Source organism: Rhinoraja longicauda, chromosome 38, assembly GCF_053455715.1.
Source record: "Rhinoraja longicauda isolate Sanriku21f chromosome 38, sRhiLon1.1, whole genome shotgun sequence".
Classification (NCBI taxonomy): Eukaryota; Metazoa; Chordata; class Chondrichthyes; order Rajiformes; family Arhynchobatidae; genus Rhinoraja; species Rhinoraja longicauda.
In genome coordinates this window covers 14,610,662-14,630,587 of record NC_135990.1, presented here as the reverse complement: position 1 = coordinate 14,630,587, position 19,926 = coordinate 14,610,662, and the positions used below count along the sequence as shown (strand labels likewise).

Here is a 19,926-nt window from a genome sequence, read left to right as displayed (position 1 = left end):
GGGCCTGTTTCCGCACTGTATCTCTAAACGAACCTAAACTGAACCTGAAACGTCGTCTGTCCATTTCCATCCACAAATGTCTGACACGCTGAGTTCCTCTAGCAGTTTGAAGAAGGGTCTTGACCCGAAATGTAACCCATTCCTTCTCTCCTGAGATGCTGCCTGACCTGCTGAGTTACTCCAGCATTTTGTGAATAACTATCCTCTAGCAGTTTGTTTCCTGTTGTGGCCACATATCACGATTGTGCAGAGAAAATGCCACCTTCAGCTGGAAGATATTCTCCATCCTGCTGATATTCTCCATCCTCACACTTGGGCTTCAATGAGGAGCTGAGAGTCAGCAGAACTGTATCATTATCACAACCTGCAATCTCATGACCTGGCATAATCTTACTTGACCATGACAATCAAGGTTATGGACCAACACGAGTTCAATGAAGTACAGAAGGGAATGCTGGCAGCAGCTCGAGATGTACAGTACCTGAATCTGAGCTGCTCACCAAACATTGCAGCAACACATAGCAACATATGAGTTACACAGCACAGGGACCATGCAATAAACAATATGATAGATTGAACTAAAGAAATAAAAGCAGCGACACAAGGAACTGCAGATGCTGGTTTACTAAAAGACAGAAAGTGCTCGAGTAATTCAGCTGGTCAGGCTGCATTTCTGGAGGACATGGATAGGGGATGTTTTGGTCGGGACTCTTCTTCATACTGCAAAATAGGGCAATGTTTGGTGCTGATGATGTACCATGGACTTCCAAACTAACTCCTTTGGTTCAATCTATCATATTCTTTATTGCATGGTCCTTCTGCTGTGTAACTCATATGAGAGAGATAGAAGAAGCAAACCTGGAGAACAATGTCTGACAAGTTCAAAAACTATGGCATGGTAATTCGTGGAAATTTCAATTATTTTAATCTTAACTGGGGTAGAGAATTATTTTATCACATTCTGGAGCTTTTTGTTTTAGCCGGTAGTTAGCATGATCAGCAAAATGGGAGGGGTGGATTCTGGATTTCGTTTTGGATGATGAAGCTGGGTAGTAAGAAGAATGGCGGGGGGGGGGAGATAAGATTCTCAATTCAGATAGATGGCATTGTCAGTACTAAAAGGCAAAGAAATAGGACTAAAGGTTGAAATTGGGGGAAGTGAAAGCCGAGAAGCGAAGTTAGCAAAAGGGGATTGGAAACAGCTACTTGAAGGTTAATCAGTCTCAGAGAAATTAGAGGCAAGCCTTTTTTTGGGTAAACACAAAACATAAGGTTGGACTGTCAAATTTAGAGTTCCCAGAATGACTAGTTGTATCGGGAGTTAGATAAGACAATGGTAATGTGTGAATGATTGTGGACGATTAAATTGATAATAAGACAAATCTACAGACATCCACAAGATTATCAACAAGGGAAAACAAAGAACCATAGTTATTGCTGTGGTTTCCGTGTTCCGTGTTACTGTGACCCAGTAATTTGGGATAGTGAAATATTACTTGGTCAGGCTGCTGTTGCAGCATGCAGACTGTTTGAAGGAAAAAAAATTAACTGATAAAGAGCTAAAATGCTTGCAGCTCTTTCACTCTTTCAGAGCTCGCAAGTCAGATAAATGTTTAAAGGCATTACACATTGAACATGAAGATAACAATGTATCTGTTTCCTCTGCTAACTTTTTGTTAGCCAACATCCTCTGAAGGCTTGCATTCGTGATATTGCAGATCAAAGGATGACTCTTGCTTATCTTCGCTATGAATTCTTTCTTCAACACAAACATGAGCAAGCAGTGCCAACAGTCTAGACAACCTTCAAGTGTGTTTCAATTAAGTATGAAATATGATTCTGATCAGGAACAAAAATCTCTAATGGGTAATCAAAATCTACACAATAACCTGCAGCAACTTGCCAAACTTTATCGGCAACTCGTGGGCAACTAAATGACAGAGAAGAGAAATGGAAATGTTATCACCTTCACGTTCCCTTTCAAGTCTCACCTCCCTAATTTGGACTTAAATTGCTATTCTTTTTCATCGTCACTGGGTAAAAATCCTGGAAACTAAAACTAGCACACCTTTACTGGGGAACAGTCTGAAGAAGGGTTCCGACCCGATATGTCACCCATCCGTTTTCTCCAGAGTTGCTGCCTGACCCGTTACTCCAGCACTTTGTCTTCTATCTTTGGTATAAACCAGCATCTGCAGTTCTTTGTTGCTACAGGGGTTAAAGCCTTTTGTTAATGAACATCCTCTGAAGGCTTGCATTAGTGACATTGCAGGTTAAAGGATGACACTTGCTTTACAAAGCCACCTGGAACGCACACTAAATGTTGGCCTTGCTGATGGTATTGTCAAGCTTCGAATGAATGCACCCTCACCTGAACCCTTGTTTTGATCACGTCCATTGGGTTGGTGACTGTAGATGCCGTGATTGCTGCCAATGGCCCAGCTATTGCTTGAATAATCAGGTGAGGCCATTCACTAGGAGTCCATACTGAAATTTGCTCTGAATTATACACAGAAAAACGGAATGAATCCATTCAACAAGATATTTTTTCACCCAGATACTTCTTCCAATCTTGCAAACATGCGAGGCTTTTCCACAGATTAAGTTGTTTTAAACTTGTTTGGGTGGCACAGTAATGCAGCTGGTCGACCTTACAGCCCCAGACACCTAGGTTCAATCCTGACCTTGGATGCTGTTTGTGTGGAGTTTGCACGTTCTCCCTGTGACCAACGAGTTTCCTCTGGTTTCCTCCCACATCCCAAGGATGTGTGGGTTGCAGATTAATCGGCCCCTGTAAGTGTATAGGGAATGGATGTGAAAGTGGGATAATATAGAACTATTGTGAACAGGTGATCGATGGTCGGCGTGGATTTGGTGGGGCAAAGGGTCTGTTTCCATGCTATATCTCTAAACTAAACTAAATAAATGGTTACCAAGTATGACTAACGTCTGTCCTTCAATATCTATCTTGTTTAAACAATTATTTCTATAAATGGAAGATCTGTGGCTAACTCTCTTTTGAAAGCATCCAGTGAATCGGCCTCCACTGCCTTCTGAGGCAGAGAATTCCACAAATTCATAACCCTCTGGGTGAAAATGTATCTCCTCATCTCCGTTCTAAATGGCCTACCCCTTATTCTTAAACTGTGGCCCCTGGTTCTGGACTCCCCCAACATCGTGAACATGTTTCCTGCATCTAGCGTGTCCAATCCCATAATAATTTTATATGTTTCTATAAGATCCCCTCTCATCTTTCTAAATTCCAGTGTATATAAGCCCAGTCGCTCCATTCTGTCATCATATGACAGTCCCGCCATCCCGGGAATTAACCTCGTGAACCTGCGCTGCACTCCCTCAATAGCACGAATGTCCTTCTTCAAATTAGGAGACCAAAACTGCACACAGTACTCCAGGTGTGGTCCCACTAGGGCCCTGTACAACTGCAGAAGGACCTCGTTGCTCCTATACTCAACTCCTCTCGTTATGAAGGCCAACATGCCATTAGCTTTCTTCACTTTCTTCACCTGCAGGCTTTCTTTCAGTATGTGGGAGGAAACCGGAGCACCTGGAGGAAACCCACTTGGTCACAGGGGGAAACTCCACAAAGAGGGCACCTGAGGTCAGGATCGAACCAGGGTCTCGTGTATTGTGAAGCAATGGGTTCACCAGCTGCACCAACCTGCTGCCCTCTGTTCAGGTTACAGAAAAACTCTCAGGAACAGAACCCTGCCGTAACCGGGGGAGGACCTACAATGCTGATTGTACACTGCATTTAAAAATCGATTCTTTCCAAGTTATTTGATTCCACTACATTTAATGCTCCAAGAGCTCATGTTGGGAAAGAGTAACTGTAATATCACATACCTGCATAGAAGTGGTAAGAAGGCCACCACACTGCACTGTGAGGAATGTACATCAACAAGGCAGCTAAATATCCTCTGTAAAATCCTCGTGGGCCATCAATCTTGAAAATATTAACAATAACCTCCTTTGCCTGGCCAAAGGTTTGTCTGTTAGTGCCTGTTGTCTGGGACAAATCAAATCGGCCCTTGTAGCCACTCTGGCCGGCCATCATTAGGTGCTGGGAAATGACATCGCAGGGCATTATGCAGCTCTGTGCCACAATGGATGCTGAGCCTCCAGCTATAACTGACTTAACTGCATTGTTGTTGCTGTAGTGGGATACGTACATGCGCATTAGTTCATAGGTCGTAATGTACGCTTGGCCAGAGATTAGGGTAAACACATTCACCGGAAACCCTCTGTAAAGTCCTCGTAACCCCTCAGAGTTTAGAATTTTACTGAATGCATCAGAAGTGCCTTTGTAATGGCTCCTGCCTTTTTGGACCTGAAGCCGTGTCCTAATCAGTATGATGGGATACATTCCAATGCGGATTGACAGAGCCATGAGAGAACCAACCGAGTAGAATTTTTTCTTGTCCATGTCCTCCCATTCTATTATCCGAATGTTCCGCGCTTGCATTTTGAACACTCTCGTTTTTGACAACCACAGAGATCTGTAAAAGGACAGGAAGGAAGCTGAGTTTCAGAATCTCTGTTGCAAAGTAAACAAAAGACAACCTAAAAATGTAGGCAGGTTAGAGCTCCTCTCTCCCCTTCATTTTCCATCACCTAAACAATCCCTCCATTCATTTCACCTCTTCCAGTTTAGTGAACTGCACCCATTGTTCACAATGTGGACTCTCTCCTCTGTTCTGAAGAAAACAAACACAGATTAGGAGATCACTTTGTGGAGCACCAGAATGCCGCAGATCCCTTTTTCCTGTGGCTACCAAAGTGTACAACACAATCTTTGCACATCCCTAATCCTGGACTTTCCACTTGTCACTTTAATTTCATGTTTCATGTATCTTGTTGTGTTTTGTGACGTTGGCAGACCAATTTCTCTCCTGGGATACATAAAGTTCTATCGGGTCGTCTCGTATCGTATCTGTGTTCAGTTTGCAGAGTTCTCAGTTGCCTGTCACTATAATTCATCATTCCACTCCCACTCTGAACTTTGTCAGCAGCCTCCTGCACTGTTGCGATGAGGTCCAAAGCAAGCTTGGAGAACACCCCATCTTCCACCCATGCTCAATTAAGCCTTTTAGACTCAATATCATATTCTTCTACATTAGGCAACCCCCTGTTTTTTTCTGTCTATATCAGAACTGTCATTGCTGCTTGTCGTCATATTAGTTCTGTTTTCTATTTGTGCAGCTTTACTTGTCGAGTGTGTTACTCAACCTCACTGTTAATAACATATTATATAAACAAAGTATAATATGCTGCTAACTACTCCTCTAAACTATCTCTTTACTTCATATGATTCACGAGATTGATCCCTGGGATGGCGGGACTGTCATTTGAGGAAAGATTGAAAAGACTGACCTTGTATTCACTGAAGTTTAGAAGGATGAGAGGGGATCTTATAGAAACATATAAAATTATAAAAGGACTGGACAAGCTAGATGCAGGAAAAATGTTCCCAATGTTGGGCGAGTTCAGAACCAGAGGCCACCGTCTTAGAATAAAGGGGAGGCCATTTAAAACTGAGGTGAGCAAAAACTTTTTCACCCAGAGAGTTGTGAATTTGTGGAATTCTCTGCCACAGAGGGCAGTGGAAGCCAAATCACTGGATGGATTTAAGAGAGAGTTGGATAGAGCTCTAGGGGCTAGTGGAATCAAGGGATATGGGGAGAAGGCAGGCACGGGTTATTGATTGGGGACGATGAGCCATGATCACAATGAATGGCGGTACTGGCTCGAAGGGCCGAATGGCCTCCTCCTGCACCTATTTTCTATGTTCTGTGATGGCACCGTTCCTTGTCTTCTCTGCTCCTGAAAACGAACTTCTCTCTTTCCCAGTTCTGATGAAGGGCCCAGATCTGAACATTAATTGTTTCTCTTTCCACAGATGCTGCTTGACCTGCTAATTGCTTCAGATTTTTTGTGTTTTACTTCAGTCTTTCAGCATCTGCAGATTTTTCATTTTCATGGATTCTACACCTACCTGTTAGATATCCCTATAAAAGTACTCCTGAACCATTTGGTCCAGCCCTCGAGATCCACTCAATCTAATAACTACTACTAATAAACAAAGCTCCACCCTCCCTCACTGGGTCTGTCCCAAACATCTTGTCGGGAGAAGTCAGATCTGCTTTCCTGAGGGTAAACTCTCAGAAAGCAGCTGGCCCAGATGGAATTACAGAATCATACAATCATGCAGCATGGAAACAAGCCCTTTGGCCCAACTTGCCCATACTGATCAAAATGCCACATCTACACTAGTCTCACCTGCCTGTGTTTGGCCCATGTCCCTCTAAACCTGTCCTTTCAATGTACCTGTCCAAATATTTCTTAAATGTTGCAATTGCACCAGCCTCAACTACCTCCTCTCGCAGCTGGTTCCATGCCCCTACCACACTTGGAGCTCCTTGAAGGGATCTGAAATTGTGTACCAATCAATTTAGAAGGATGTGAGGGGATCTTATCGAAACATATAAGATTATTAAGGAATTTAGAAGGATGAGAGGGGATCTTATCGAAACATATAAGATTATTAAGGGGTTGGACACATTAGAGGCAGGAAACATGTTCCCAATGTTGGGGGAGTCCAGAACCAGGGGCCACAGTTTAAGAATAAGGAGTAGGCCATATAGAACGGAGATGAGGAAATACTTTTTCAGTCAGAGAGTTGTAAATCTGTGGAATTCACTGCCTCAGAAGGCAATGGAGGCCAATTCTCTGAATGCTTTCAAGGGAGAGCTAGATAGAGCTCTTAAGGATAGCGGAGTCAGGGGGTATGGGGAGAAGGCAGGAACGGGGTACTGATTGAGAATGATCAGCCATGATCACATTGAATGGTGGTGCTGGCTCGAAGGGCCGAATGGCCTACTCCTGCACCTATTGTCTATTGTCTAGGCAGTCTTTGCCGAAAATGTCAACCTCTCACTTCAACAGTCTTCTGTCCCCATCTGCTTCAAGGAAACCTCCATCATTCCAGTCCCCAAGAAAAATTGTGACCTTTACCAATAACTACTGCCCAGTAGCTCGAACCAAAGACTATAATGAAGGGCTTTGAAAGATTGTTGATGGCTCACATTTACGTCAGTCTGTTGAACGATCTAGATCTTCAACAATTCATGCACAGGAAAAGTAGGTCTATGGAAGATGCAATCTCTGCGCCACTACATTCAACCCTGCATCATCTTGACTAAGACAACCTATGTCACGATGTTCTTCATTGATTTCAATCTTCAACAACATAATATCGAATAACTCATCCCTAAACTTCGGGTCCTTGGCCTTAAGGCCTCCACCTACAACTGGCATCTGGACTCCTTTACCCGGTAGACACAGTTGGTTAGAATTGGTCATAACATTTCCTCTACCCTGACCCTCAACATTGCTGCTCCTCAGGGTTCTGCGCCTAGTCCCTTGCTCCACCCATCCATGCATGACAGCGTGGTCAAATACAATATCAACTACAATGTCAACTCAATCTTTACTTTTGGTGATGATTACTCTGTTGTTGGCTGGATCTACAACAATGATGAAACAAGGGAGAGGAAAACGAACAAGAATCTAGTGTCAATGTTGTCAGGATAATGACCTAGCCCCAAATGTCAATAAGATGAAAACTTGGTTGTTGACCCAAGGAACACAACCATATCCTCATCATCGGAGCTGCTGTAAAGATGGTTGACAGCTCAAGTTCTTAGGCATCCATATTACTAGCATCCCTTCATACTGATGTGATTTTGATGTATTTAAATTTGTCAGCGTCCGAGAAGATTTTGCATGCCCACAAGAATTCTCTTGAACTTCAACAAATGCACCATAGAAAGTATTCTGATGGGAATAATCTCAGCCTGCCGTGGCTCTTAACCACGGGAACCTGCAGAGATTGGTGAATACCGCCCAGTCCCAGAACTTCCTTCCATCCAGTCCATTTTCACAGCACATTGTATTCGGAAGGTTGGAAGTATTGCATTGGACGCCTGCCATCCTGGTCATTCGTTTTCTACATTGTAGGAGAAGACACAGGAGCTTGAATGCCTGGACTTCCAGATTTAAGAAGATTCTTCCCCACTGCGAACAAACAAACCAATCACCTCTTTCTCATCCTATTCCTGGAGGAGCTGCCAAGTGCTCTTACTCTTAACTCTATCTCTTAGTTACACTTTAATATTTTTTTGCACTAATTGGATTTAGCACTATGATCTTGCACCATTCTGCTGTTTTGCATTTACAGTTGTATTTATTTTTATCATTACTGTACATATATTGTTTACCCTGTGAACTTCATGTGAACAAAGTGCTTCATTGCACCCTGCAGTATATGACAAACCAAACTACACACGAGGCATGCAAGGTGACTAGGCCCAGGAACTAATAATCCAGATTACATGGCAACAAGGAATAGAGGGTGAAGTGATTCTGATGGTAAATGGTGATGTTTGGAAGATGATAGGATCAACATGTAGAATTAGTTTGAGCGGAGATATGAAAAAAAAGGGGACAGAAATGATTCATATAAAGAGGCCATCCTATCCTGCCTAGTCAAACCGCATGTCAAAAACCTCGGCGTGATATTTGACTCTGCATTAAAGTTTGACAAGCAAGTCAACGCTGTGGTAAAAGCCAGCTTCTTCCAACAAGGGCGGCACGGTAGCACAGTGGTAGAGTTGCTGCTTTACAGCGAATGCAGCGCCGGAGACTCAGGTTTGATCCTGACTACGGGTGCTGCACTGTAAGGAGTTTGTACGTTCTCCCCGTGACCTGCGTGGGTTTTCTCCGAGATCTTCGGTTTCCTCCCACACTCCAAAGACGTACAGGTATGTAGGTTATTTGGCTGGGTAAATGTAAAAATTGTCCCTAGTGGGTGTAGGATAGTGTTAATGTACGGGGATCGCTGGGCGGCACGGACTTGGAGGGCCGAAAAGGCCTGTTTCCGGCTGTGTAAATATATGATATGATAACTTCGTACCATAGCTAAAATCAAACCTTTCCTCCAATTCAACGACACTGAAAAAATCATTTACGCTTTCATTTCCTCCCGCCTAGACTACTGCAACTCCCTATACACTGGGATCAGCCAATCATCCCTGTCCCGCCTGCAACTGGTCCAAAACGCCGCAGCGACTCCTGACGGGTACCCGTAAAAGGGACCACATCACGCCGATTCTGGCCTCTCTCCACTGGCTCCCTGTACGGTACAGAATCAACTTCAAGCTACTCCTATTCACATATAAAGCCCTAAATGGACATCCCCCCCTACATCAAAAGTCTTCTAACCCACCTCTCTAACTCCAGGTCCCTCAGGTCGGCCGACTTGGGGCTACTCACTATCCCGCGGTCTAGGCTTAAGCTCAGGGGTGACCGCGCTTTTGCGGTTGCAGCTCCTAGACTGTGGAACAGCATTGTAAGATTTGAGAAGTTTTCCCTCATTCTGCAAAACACCAAAACAAAGAGCTGCAGTTTGGACATTTTATACGGGACTGGGGCTGATAGCGGAGAAAGACTGCGGTCAGTGTGTTAACAACGGATGTCACAATCCGTGGGTCCCAAGATGGCCACGGGACCTCGTGACCAGCCACAAAAGCAAAAACCCCACAGCCCAGTCTCTAGGTTTCTGCAAAGCCACGGCCAGAACAATGGATGGATATTGGCCATGCAGAAACCTGCGAAACCAGGTCGAAGTCCAGACACTGGGGCACTGACATCAGCATACTCACAATGCCCCAAGCCGACCTACACAGTTAATCTCGTTAAGGGGGCACAATAGCCCATAGAAACCTACCTGGCAGGTGATGGGAAACCAGTTAAACCCATCACCTCTCAACGAGAAACAGATTAACAGACCGTCTAGCCATCACCGGTACCCCCGGACATAACGCAGAACAGAGAGAAAACTCAAATACCCATCTTTGAAACAAAGAGATCCCGAGATCTGGCGGGAGATAGGACGGGTCAGAATTAGTATAACTGGCCACGACTTTTGGGTTTTAAACTCATGCAAGTCAAACGGATGCAAGACAGAAGTCAGAGGAGGCAACAAACGGCACGGAGAACGGAGACTCACCGAGAAGAACGGAAGGAAGAAACTCACGGAACAAGCACGACCCTCACGGAGAACAGCGGAGAAGCAGCACGAACAGCCTGTAACCCCAGTAATAGCCCCATGGTGAGCATGTACCCCGATCCTGCACATCCTGGACATAGTTTAGTGTAGAGGGGAGGGTGGTTTAATTAACGTGGGTGTATAAGTAAATATGTGTTGGCCAATTTTGCGATGTGTCGTACGTTCCCCATCTTACAGTCGTGTATATGTCTTGTAGAACTGTACGTTTTAGAATTCAGAGTCAAAAGTATTCATGTATATGTCTTGTAGAACTGTACGTTTTATGATTCATAGTCAAAAGTATTCATGTATATGTCTTGTAGAACTGTACGTTTTATGATTCATAGTCAAACGTATTCATGTATATGTCTTGTAGAACTGTACGTTTTATGATTCATAGTCAAAAGTATTCATGTATATGTCTTGTAGAACTGTACATTTTATGATTCATAGTCAAAAGTATTCATGTAATTCGGTATGTGTCTTATAGATATGTCTTATAGAACTGTGAAGAGCATTCATGTACAATAGTCCCAAGCGCTTAATAAAAGCCTTTTCCATTTAAACCCTGGTCTTCAAATCTGGTCTGGTTGAGTTTTTCCTGCACTATCAACGCTCCTGCATCTAAGTCCAGTGTCTAGAACCGTAGGGGGTGAGTGGGTCGAACCACTCACGGGGAACCAGTGTGCGCGGCCTGGTCGAGGGACCAGAGCAAGGCACGGGGACCTTAGGTCGGGCGAAAGCTCGGCGCAGAAAACCCCTTACAGATAATGGCGACCACGAAGGGACACTGGCAGCAGGAAGATAGTGTGCCAGAAAAGGATTTGAAAACTAGGGACGTAATGGACGAGCGCATTGCGGACTATGTCTTTAGCAAGGTGAATATCACCAAACAATGGATGTGTGTTTTATTAGAGGACAAGCGCCCACTGGATGCAGCGATCCGGTGGACGGCCAGCAAAGCCCACAAGAAATCTGTGGAAAAGGCGGTCTGGCTGACCTGCTACAAAAGGCAGGTCCAGCTCTTGGACTGCGTGGTTGTGGCACAGGCAGCCCAGATCAGGGACCTTCTTGAGGAGGTAGAGGAGAAGGCTGTGGGTGGGCACCAGTTGATTGAGGCTCTGGACTCTTTAAACAAGGAGCGCCGGGTTGTGACCAACCGCCACGAAGCCAGGGTAGAGCTGATGGAGTGCCAGATCACTGAGGCTATGCTCAGTGAGGGCAAGCTCAGGGAACAGTGCGCTTCCCTGAGCCGCCAGCTGGAGACCCAGGAAGAGAACCTCAAGGGGGTTAGGGCAGCCTACAAAATGGTTTTAGAGGACAGGTCGGAAGGGGCCGACCACGGGGCCTGCCTGCAGGAGATAGAGGGTCTGCGGAGTGCTTTAAATAAAACAAGCGGGCTGGTCTGTCTAATGAACCCCCCAGCGGGCCAGTCACTGGCGGTTGCGAAGGTCCCGGTTTCGATCCCCAGAAAGACCGTGGTGGCTTTGGCCCCCAGACTCCGCGATCCCCCTAGCTACGAGGCATCCTGGGAAAGGGGTAGTGTAGGGGAGAGGGAGAGAGAGGAGCTCCCGGTCGAGGACTCGGCACCGGCGCCCATGTGCCCGGTCCTGGAAACCAGACGGGGACCCACCGCGCTGAATGGGGACGCCGGACCCATTCAGAGCGAGATCGTGGTGCCCCACAGCTCCCAGCAGTTAAGAGCCATGATCGGGCATGTAATAAAATTGTCCGAATCAGGAGACCCTTCGCTGCATTTCAGAGAAATAGAGCAAACTGCCGCAATCAACGGTTGCGACGAGGGAGAACGGGCAAAATTGTTGCTGTTCTCCCTGGACATCTCGATCCTCCAATGCCTCTCAGATGAGAGTAAAAGAGGGACCAGGACCTACGATCTCCTACGGGACGAGGTCCTGGAAGTTTTGGGGATGGGCGATGAGGGTCCATTTGCCCGATTGGGGAAGACCCTCCAGATGGAGGGAGAACCCCCAAAGGTTTTTGCGGCGCGATTGTGGTCAGTATACCAGAGCAGCTGCCCGCACGTCCCCGCGTGGGATGACCTGGTCAGGAATGGGAGAGCCCAGTGGCTCCGATGTTTTGTGTCAAACAGCCTGGCGGCCGTAAGGGAGCAGGCGAAAGCCTGGTTTGATCCCACAAATAGTACGGAGGAGGCGGTTTTGGACCGTCTCACGGTAGGGTATAGGAACACCCGGGGCACGTCTACCCGACTCGTAAAAGGGAAGGTGCACGTGGCGGAGGCTATTGCACCGGCCCAAAAGGAGTGGCGACAGGAGGGTAACCCTACCGCACAGTCCAAGTGTTTCAGGTGCGGTAAGGTGGGGCACTGGCGGAAGGATTGCAGGGCCCACACCAAGGAAGATAGGGTTGGCACCACCCTGCGCGATGATGTCCCAGTTAAACCTGAGATTATCGAAACGATGATCGAGATGATGCGGTCCCTCATGGCCGCACAGGGGAAGGTGGCAGTTGCTACCGGCTCCCCGGGTGCGGGGGGGGCACTGGACATTCCCCAATGACATCAGCCCGCGCAGCCTGCCTATCTGTGTCCTCTCCGCTACGATGTGTGGAAGAGGCCGCTTGTGGAGATGGTAGTGGAGAGGCAAAGGGGCAATTATCTGTTGGACACGGGGGCTTCATGCACCGTGGTCCACACAGAGGAACCCTTTGACTCTCCCCTGTCCACGGGGGTCCCTTTCGCACTGGCGGGGTTCACAGGGAAGGAACAGGCTGGCGCGCGTTCCATCCCGCTGTCCATTCATTTGGGAGCACTGCGCACCACATGGGAGTGTATCCTGATGAAATGGACAGCAGGGGGTGGGAAGGGGATTAGGGGAAAAGTGGGAAAAGGGACTCTGTGCACCATGAAGCCGCCCGAGGGTTACGACCTCGAGCGCATGGTGGCGGAGGTCCTGGCCGAACTGCAAGAGTGTGTGGGGAACAACCTGAACGCGTTTGCGACTCACAAACACGATTGTGGTATGGTAGGTAGTTATAAGCCTGGAGCACAGGGGTCTACCACAGGGGCCAGCCCTGGGAGTGGGGACTCACAGCCAAGGACGAGGCAGGTCACGCAGACAGGCAAGGTTGCCTGCGTGAGGGGGGAGGACATTCTCCAGGAATGGAGAGTCTCGCGTTTTGGGTGGGATTCAGACGAGGAAGGGCCTGATCAGCTCGACCAGGGGCTGGATCCCATTACGGAGGAGGAGGAGTCGGAGGGGGACGGCAGTAACGTCCTCGACTCAAGCACCAGGAAGGCGGGGGTAGCGGGCGGAGGCTCACCACCTGTAGGTACAGGCAGGGTGAGGTCGGATGCCACGGGAATACCCAGCACCAAGGGGGCAGAGCTGGATGAGGAGGGGCCAGGGTCGGCAGCTGCGGGGGGTACCCGACCTGCGACACGGCAGGAACCGGTCCTCAGCCAGGCTGTCCAGGGGGCAGTGCCTAAGGTGACTCTCCGTAGGTCTAGCAGGGAACCCCAACCTAGAAAGTTTTGGCCAGAGGTCAATCACGCCCCGAGGTACGGGAGCCAAGTGAGGAGGAGGGAGCTTACGTTTCAGCGGAGGTTTAGCCCCCGACAGGCAGCGACAGGCTGCGGAGGATCAAAGGTGGGAGACAGCATGGTGCAGCCGCAGGAGACGAACCGCTGCAGCCCTGACAGGGATTAGCTGAGCCGCCCTGGGAAGGCGGCGCTGTATTATATTTTAGAATAGATAAGGATAAGTATTTTAGATAAGGATAAGTAATTTAGATAAGGATAAGTATTTTAGATAAGGATAAGTAATTTAGATAAGGATAAGTATTTTAGATACGGATAAGTAATTTAGATAAGTTTGTGGGGATAGTTTAGAGTTTAGATAAAGTTGATGCGTCCAGGATGCAGGTGTGGAGTGCAGGCTGGGGGTCAAGAGACCCGCCCACAGGGGCATTAACAAAGCCAAGCGCTCCCCAAGAGGCTGGCTATACCATATTTTATCTGTTTTCTGGAGTGGAAGGAGGCACTCGTATGGTGGATCGTTGCCACGGCGATCGGATGTGGTTGGGCCTATCGGGGCCGCACCAAGGACATCATCCTCTAAGGCTGCTCCAGGGACACGGCTCCCATCGCGACCGATGGGACTGGAAGGAGAGAAGCGGAAGAGACCGCAGTTCACTTTCATGAAGGCCGGTGGCCGGGGTGGCTGGGGTCGTACTCTTCAGACTATTCCAGCGCCTCAGGTTTTGCTTATCGGGACACTTCGTTATTGTGCCCGAGAGTCAAGATCGTCGCCCAAAGAGTAAGCGCCACCGCTGGCAAAAGGATCTGCCTGGTATGCACGGGGAAGGTCCCCGTGAGCAGGCGGTGGTGGCTGAGGAAAACGAGCAGGACAATGGCTAACTCCACTGTTGAGTGGGAGAGACTTAACAACAATACTCACAGAACTATTTCTGGGACTAATGAACAGTTGAGTGTGTGTTGGGACAAATGGTGGGAACCGGATGAGGGGATTTATATGTGTATGTGGGGTTCGAGGTATCGCTGCCCCACGGGCAACAGCATATTTTTCCAGAGACAGTGGCAGGATGACGGTAAGGGGATGAGGTGGGATGAGGTGGCTTGTGGGGTCCCCCTTTATCCCGATCCCGGTAAACGCCACTGAACTCATCACACGGCCACGCACGACACCTCCCACAGTTCCGCTGGCAGTAGCACAGGAGGGTGAGTGCCCTAAAACCACTAAGGGACCCGGGAATGGCCTGGTACTGATACCGACTGACCAGGTATTGTACCAGGGGGTGCACTATGCGGTAGCCTCGGTGATTTTAAACCTCACCGAGGTGCGGTTGCCGGAGTGGTGCCCCAGGGAAACTGAAAGACTAACCGGGTATATCAAGGAGAATGGAGAGACCGTTACGTGCGGGTGGGCGAGCAGGACCCAGCCGCAAGCTGCTAGGAGGACGGGCCCCCTCCGCACCGAGGGAACTGTGTTTTGCATTGTCCTTTTTCAAAATTGTATAAAGAGTGATTGTGTTGAAGGAATGTACAAAACGTATCGTTTTGCTGTTGTGTTGTTTTCATGTCCAACATTAAAGCTGACACCAGTAGGAGGATGGCGGAGGCATCGGCCTGGGACAAGGTGTAAGTGTATACGTCTGACATGAAAATGTAAATGTTTGTAATATAGTTTTGCCCGAGACACGGACAGTATAGGTCAGCCAAAAAGAATGGGGACTGTACGTTCGTAATGGGGCACTAGTTAGTTAAAACCTCAGGGGTCTGGATGTGGAGAATCGGGAAAACATTGCTCAACCACATTATTTAATTGATTCGATAAACTGGGGTTATGCAAATCAACAGGAGGGACTGTAAGATTAGAGAAGTTTTCCCTCATTCCGCAAAACACCAAGATTCAAGATTCAAGATAGCTTTATTGTCATCCAAATTGGACGAAATTCAGTCACCCACAGTCCAACAACAAAAGCATCAAAATAGGCATTAAAATTACACAACCCCCAAAACACACAAAAGAAACATCCATCAAGAAAACATCCATCACAGTGAGTCTCCTCCAGTCCTCACTGTGATGGAAGGCCACAATGTCTTTTCCCTTCTCCTGCTGTCCTCTCCCGCGGTCAGGTTGTTGTGGTTGCAGGCCGCGCCGGACGGTCCGCAGCGGGCCGAGCCTAAGGCGAGTCGCAGCCGCTCCCGCAGCCTCCGAAGATGGCCGGCTCCGCCGATGATAAGTCTGATCCGGGGCGGGCGAACACGCTGCTGCTGCCGCTGTTGCTGCACGTCGGGGCGGTCGTGGCTCCCGACATTGAAGCCCCCGCCCAGCAGAGAAATATCCCGCGGCCTATCTTAGGCCGCGCCGGACGGTGAAATGTCCGCGACCCAAGCCCAGCGATCCGGGGCTGGCGAACACGCTGCCACTGCCGGAGCTCCCGATGTCGGCATCCACGAGGCCCGAGCCTAAGGCGAGTCGCAGCCGCTCCCGCAGCCTCCGACAGCTCCAGGAGTTTGGCCGATGGTTGGGCCGCAGCAGGAACGGAGACACCACCCAGAAAACAAAGGTCGGGTCTCCGTTCGGAAGGGACACATATTTACAATTTTACAGTTCCCCCCCTCCCCCCCACATACACACATAGTACACAAACACAAAAACACGGCATCACAACTACAATTAAGACAAAAAAACAACAAAACACAAAGACAAATGGACCGCAGGTAAGCCGCAGCTGCTATGGCAGCGCCGCCATTTTGGGGAAAGAGCTGCAGTTTGGACATTTTATACGGGACTGGGGCTGATAGTGGAGAAAGGCTGCGGTCAGTGTGTTAACAAGGGATGTCACAATCCGTGGGTCCCAAGATGGCCACGGGACCTCGTGACCAGCCACAAAAGCAAAAACCCCACAGCCCAGTCTCTAGGTTTCTGCAAAGCCACGGCCAGAACAATGGATGGATATTGGCCATGCAGAAACCTGCGAAACCAGGTCGAAGTCCAGACACTGGGGCACTGACATCAGCATACTCACAATGCCCCAAACCGACCTACACAGTTAATCTCGTTAAGGGGGCACAATAGCCCATAGAAGAAGGGTCTCGACCCGAAACGTCACCCATTCCTTCTCTCCCGAGATGCTGCCTGACCTGCTGAGTTACTCCAGCATTTTGTGAATAAGCCCATAGAAACCTACCTGACAGGTGATGGGAAACCAGTTAAACCCATCACCTCTCAACGAGAAACAGATTAACAGACCGTCTAGCCATCACCGGTACCCCCCGGACATAACGCAGAACAGAGAGAAAACTCAAATACCCATCTTTGAAACAAAGAGATCCCGAGATCTGGCGGGAGATAGGACGGGTCAGAATTAGTATAACTGGCCACGACTTTTGGGTTTTAAACTCATGCAAGTCAAACGGATGCAAGACAGAAGTCAGAGGAGGCAACAAACGGCACGGAGAACGGAGACTCACCGAGAAGAACGGAAGGAAGAAACTCACGGAACAAGCACGACCCTCACGGAGAACAGCGGAGAAGCAGCACGAACAGCCAGTAACCCCAGTAATAGCCCCATGGTGAGCATGTACCCCGATCCTGCACATCCTGGACATAGTTTAGTGTAGAGGGGAGGGTGGTTTAATTAACGTGGGTGTATAAGTAAATATGTGTTGGCCAATTTTGCGATGTGTCGTACGTTCCCCATCTTACAGTCGTGTATATGTCTTGTAGAACTGTACGTTTTAGAATTCAGAGTCAAAAGTATTCATGTATATGTCTTGTAGAACTGTACGTTTTATGATTCATAGTCAAAAGTATTCATGTATATGTCTTGTAGAACTGTACGTTTTATGATTCATAGTCAAAAGTATTCATGTATATGTCTTGTAGAACTGTACGTTTTATGATTCATAGTCAAAAGTATTCATGTATATGTCTTGTAGAAATGTACGTTTTATGATTCATAGTCAAAAGTATTCATGTAATTCGGTATGTGTCTTATAGATATGTCTTATAGAACTGTGAAGAGCATTCATGTACAATAGTCCCAAGCGCTCAATAAAAGCCTTTTCCATTTAAACCCTGGTCTTCAAATCTGGTCTGGTTGAGTTTTTCCTGCACTATCAATGCTCCTGCAACTAAGTCCAGTGTCTAGAACCGTAGGGGGTGAGTGGGTCAAACCACTCACGGGGAACCAGTGTGCGCGGCCTGGTCGAGGGACCAGAGCAAGGCATGGGGACCTTAGGTCGGGCGAAAGCTCGGCGCAGAAAACCCCTTACAGCATCCCTCTCCCCATCAGAACTGCCCCCTCCATCGACTCCTTTAAGTCCAAGCTCAAAACCTATTTCTACTCCCTAGTGTTTGAGGCCCACTGAGGAGGCGCTGTGAACTGTTTTGTATGTGCTGTTATGTTTGTGTGCTACTGTATGTTTCATTTTTTCGTTAGTACCTAATCAGATCTATAGCACTTTGGTCAACATGGGTTGTTTTTAAATGTGCTATACAAATAAAATTGACTTGACTTGACTTGACATGAGCCCCCAAAATTGGCATAATCAAAATAGACACAAAATGCTGGAGTAACTCAGCAGGACAGGCAGCATCTCTGGAGAGAAGGAATGGGTTACGTTTCGGATCGAGATCCATCTTATAGTCATCTCAGCCCCGAATTTGTGGGAAGTGCATCAATGAGAAGGGATAGGGCAAGGACATGCTTGTGCATATGAGGACCTGTAGTGCTAGTGAGACTAAGATTGTCCTCAGATTTTGAAGAGTTGCTAGCTGTTTAAAAAGGTAAGTCATTTCAGGGAAACGTGAATAGATCCAGTTGAATGACACGTTCTTGTATTGAGGAACTAGACTAATGGTTTGGGAAGGAACTGCAGATGCTGGTTTAAACCAAAGGCAGACACAAACTGCTGGAGTAACTCAGCAGGGCAGGCAGCATGGAGAGAAGGAAGAAGGGTCTCGACCCGAAATGTCACCCATTCCTTCTCTCCAAAGATGCTGCCTGTCCTGCTGTTACTGTCGCATTTTGTGTCTATCTGAGACTAATGGTTTCTCTTGTCATGGGGTTGAGGTCAATATGCAATAAACATATTTGTCTGTTCTCTATTTTGCATGAGTTTGGATAATTAACAGCCTGATTCTTTATTAAAGTGCAGACCCCATTAGAGATTAACGATTAGTGTTGTTATGGAATATTACATGACATATGAAGGTGGGTTAGACAGAAGATCAAGAAAGTGGACTTATGAGAGTAACAAGGATAATGCAATAAATAACGACAAAGATAATTATGAGGATGTGATCATGCAATGGACAGTTGCCTTGAATGATAAGTTGTGGACACAACCAGGGTACAGGCTGTTTAAGATCCAAACATATGCACTGGGAGCAGATTAATAAGTAATCATGCAGTACAGTATGTTTTGATGAAGAGTAAACATGACATTTTTAACATTTTGCACCCAGTTTCTTAAAGAACAACAATGATATTAAAATTTCTGGCACATTAAATAAAAAAGTTTTAACAGTTCATCGTACACTTGCAATATTTAAGTAAATATTTAACAATTGGCATCATCGATTCCAATGAGAAATAATGATTGTACGTCATTGCTTAACTAAAGAAATTCAGGTGACATCTGACTGAATTAATTTTTACTTTAGACTCTTCTTTAGAGATACAGCATGCAAGCAGGCCCTTTGACCCACCGAGTCCACACTGACAAGCCATCAGCCCGTACACTAGCACTATCCTACACTGACCAATGGCCTCGACCACTGGATCATTGATTATTTATACCAATGACAGACAAAAGGAATGAATGTAATCAAGTTTTCCGATGACACAAAGATCATTTGAAAAGTAAATTACGAGGAAGGCACCAAATATCTGCAAAAGACAGCAGGTTTTTACAGCAATCATAGATAATTCAACTAGGCAGTGCAGTAGTGCAGCTAGTAGTCAACGTGCTGGAAACTCACCTTTGGTACCGTTTGTGTGGAGTTTGCATGTTCTCCCTCTGCCCACATGGGTTTCTTCTGGGCACTTCAGTTTCCTACCATATCCCAAAGACAGTGTAGGTTAATTGGCACTGTAAGTTGCCCCAAGTGTGTAGGTGAGTGGTGGAAATGGGGAGTTTTGATTAAATGTGGGAAGAAAAAAAAAATAGGATTAATTAGAATTAGTGTAAAGGGGTGATTGATGGTCGGCCAAGACTTGTTGGGCTGAAGTGCTTATTTCTGTACTATATGCTTCACAATGTTACTAGATTGATACATAAGACAAAAGGT

The 19,926-nt window shown here is 47.1% G+C and overlaps 1 protein-coding gene across 2 annotated transcripts in view; it reads right to left on the bottom strand.

The window, feature by feature from the left end:
• Nucleotides 1-19,926, bottom strand: part of LOC144610972 (solute carrier family 25 member 44-like) — a 34,500-nt gene that overhangs the window by 5,648 nt on the left and 8,926 nt on the right. For both annotated transcript variants that reach the window (XR_013549465.1, XM_078430019.1), the window contains exons 2-4: nt 19,618-19,727; nt 3,865-4,517; nt 2,372-2,499 (exon numbers count right to left, since the gene is read on the bottom strand). Coding sequence is in view for 1 of the 2 variants with exons in the window: in XM_078430019.1 (XP_078286145.1) it covers nt 2,372-2,499; nt 3,865-4,517; nt 19,618-19,646 (810 nt within the window). In the remaining variant the exon portion in view is untranslated. The remainder of the gene's footprint in view (nt 1-2,371; nt 2,500-3,864; nt 4,518-19,617; nt 19,728-19,926) is intronic.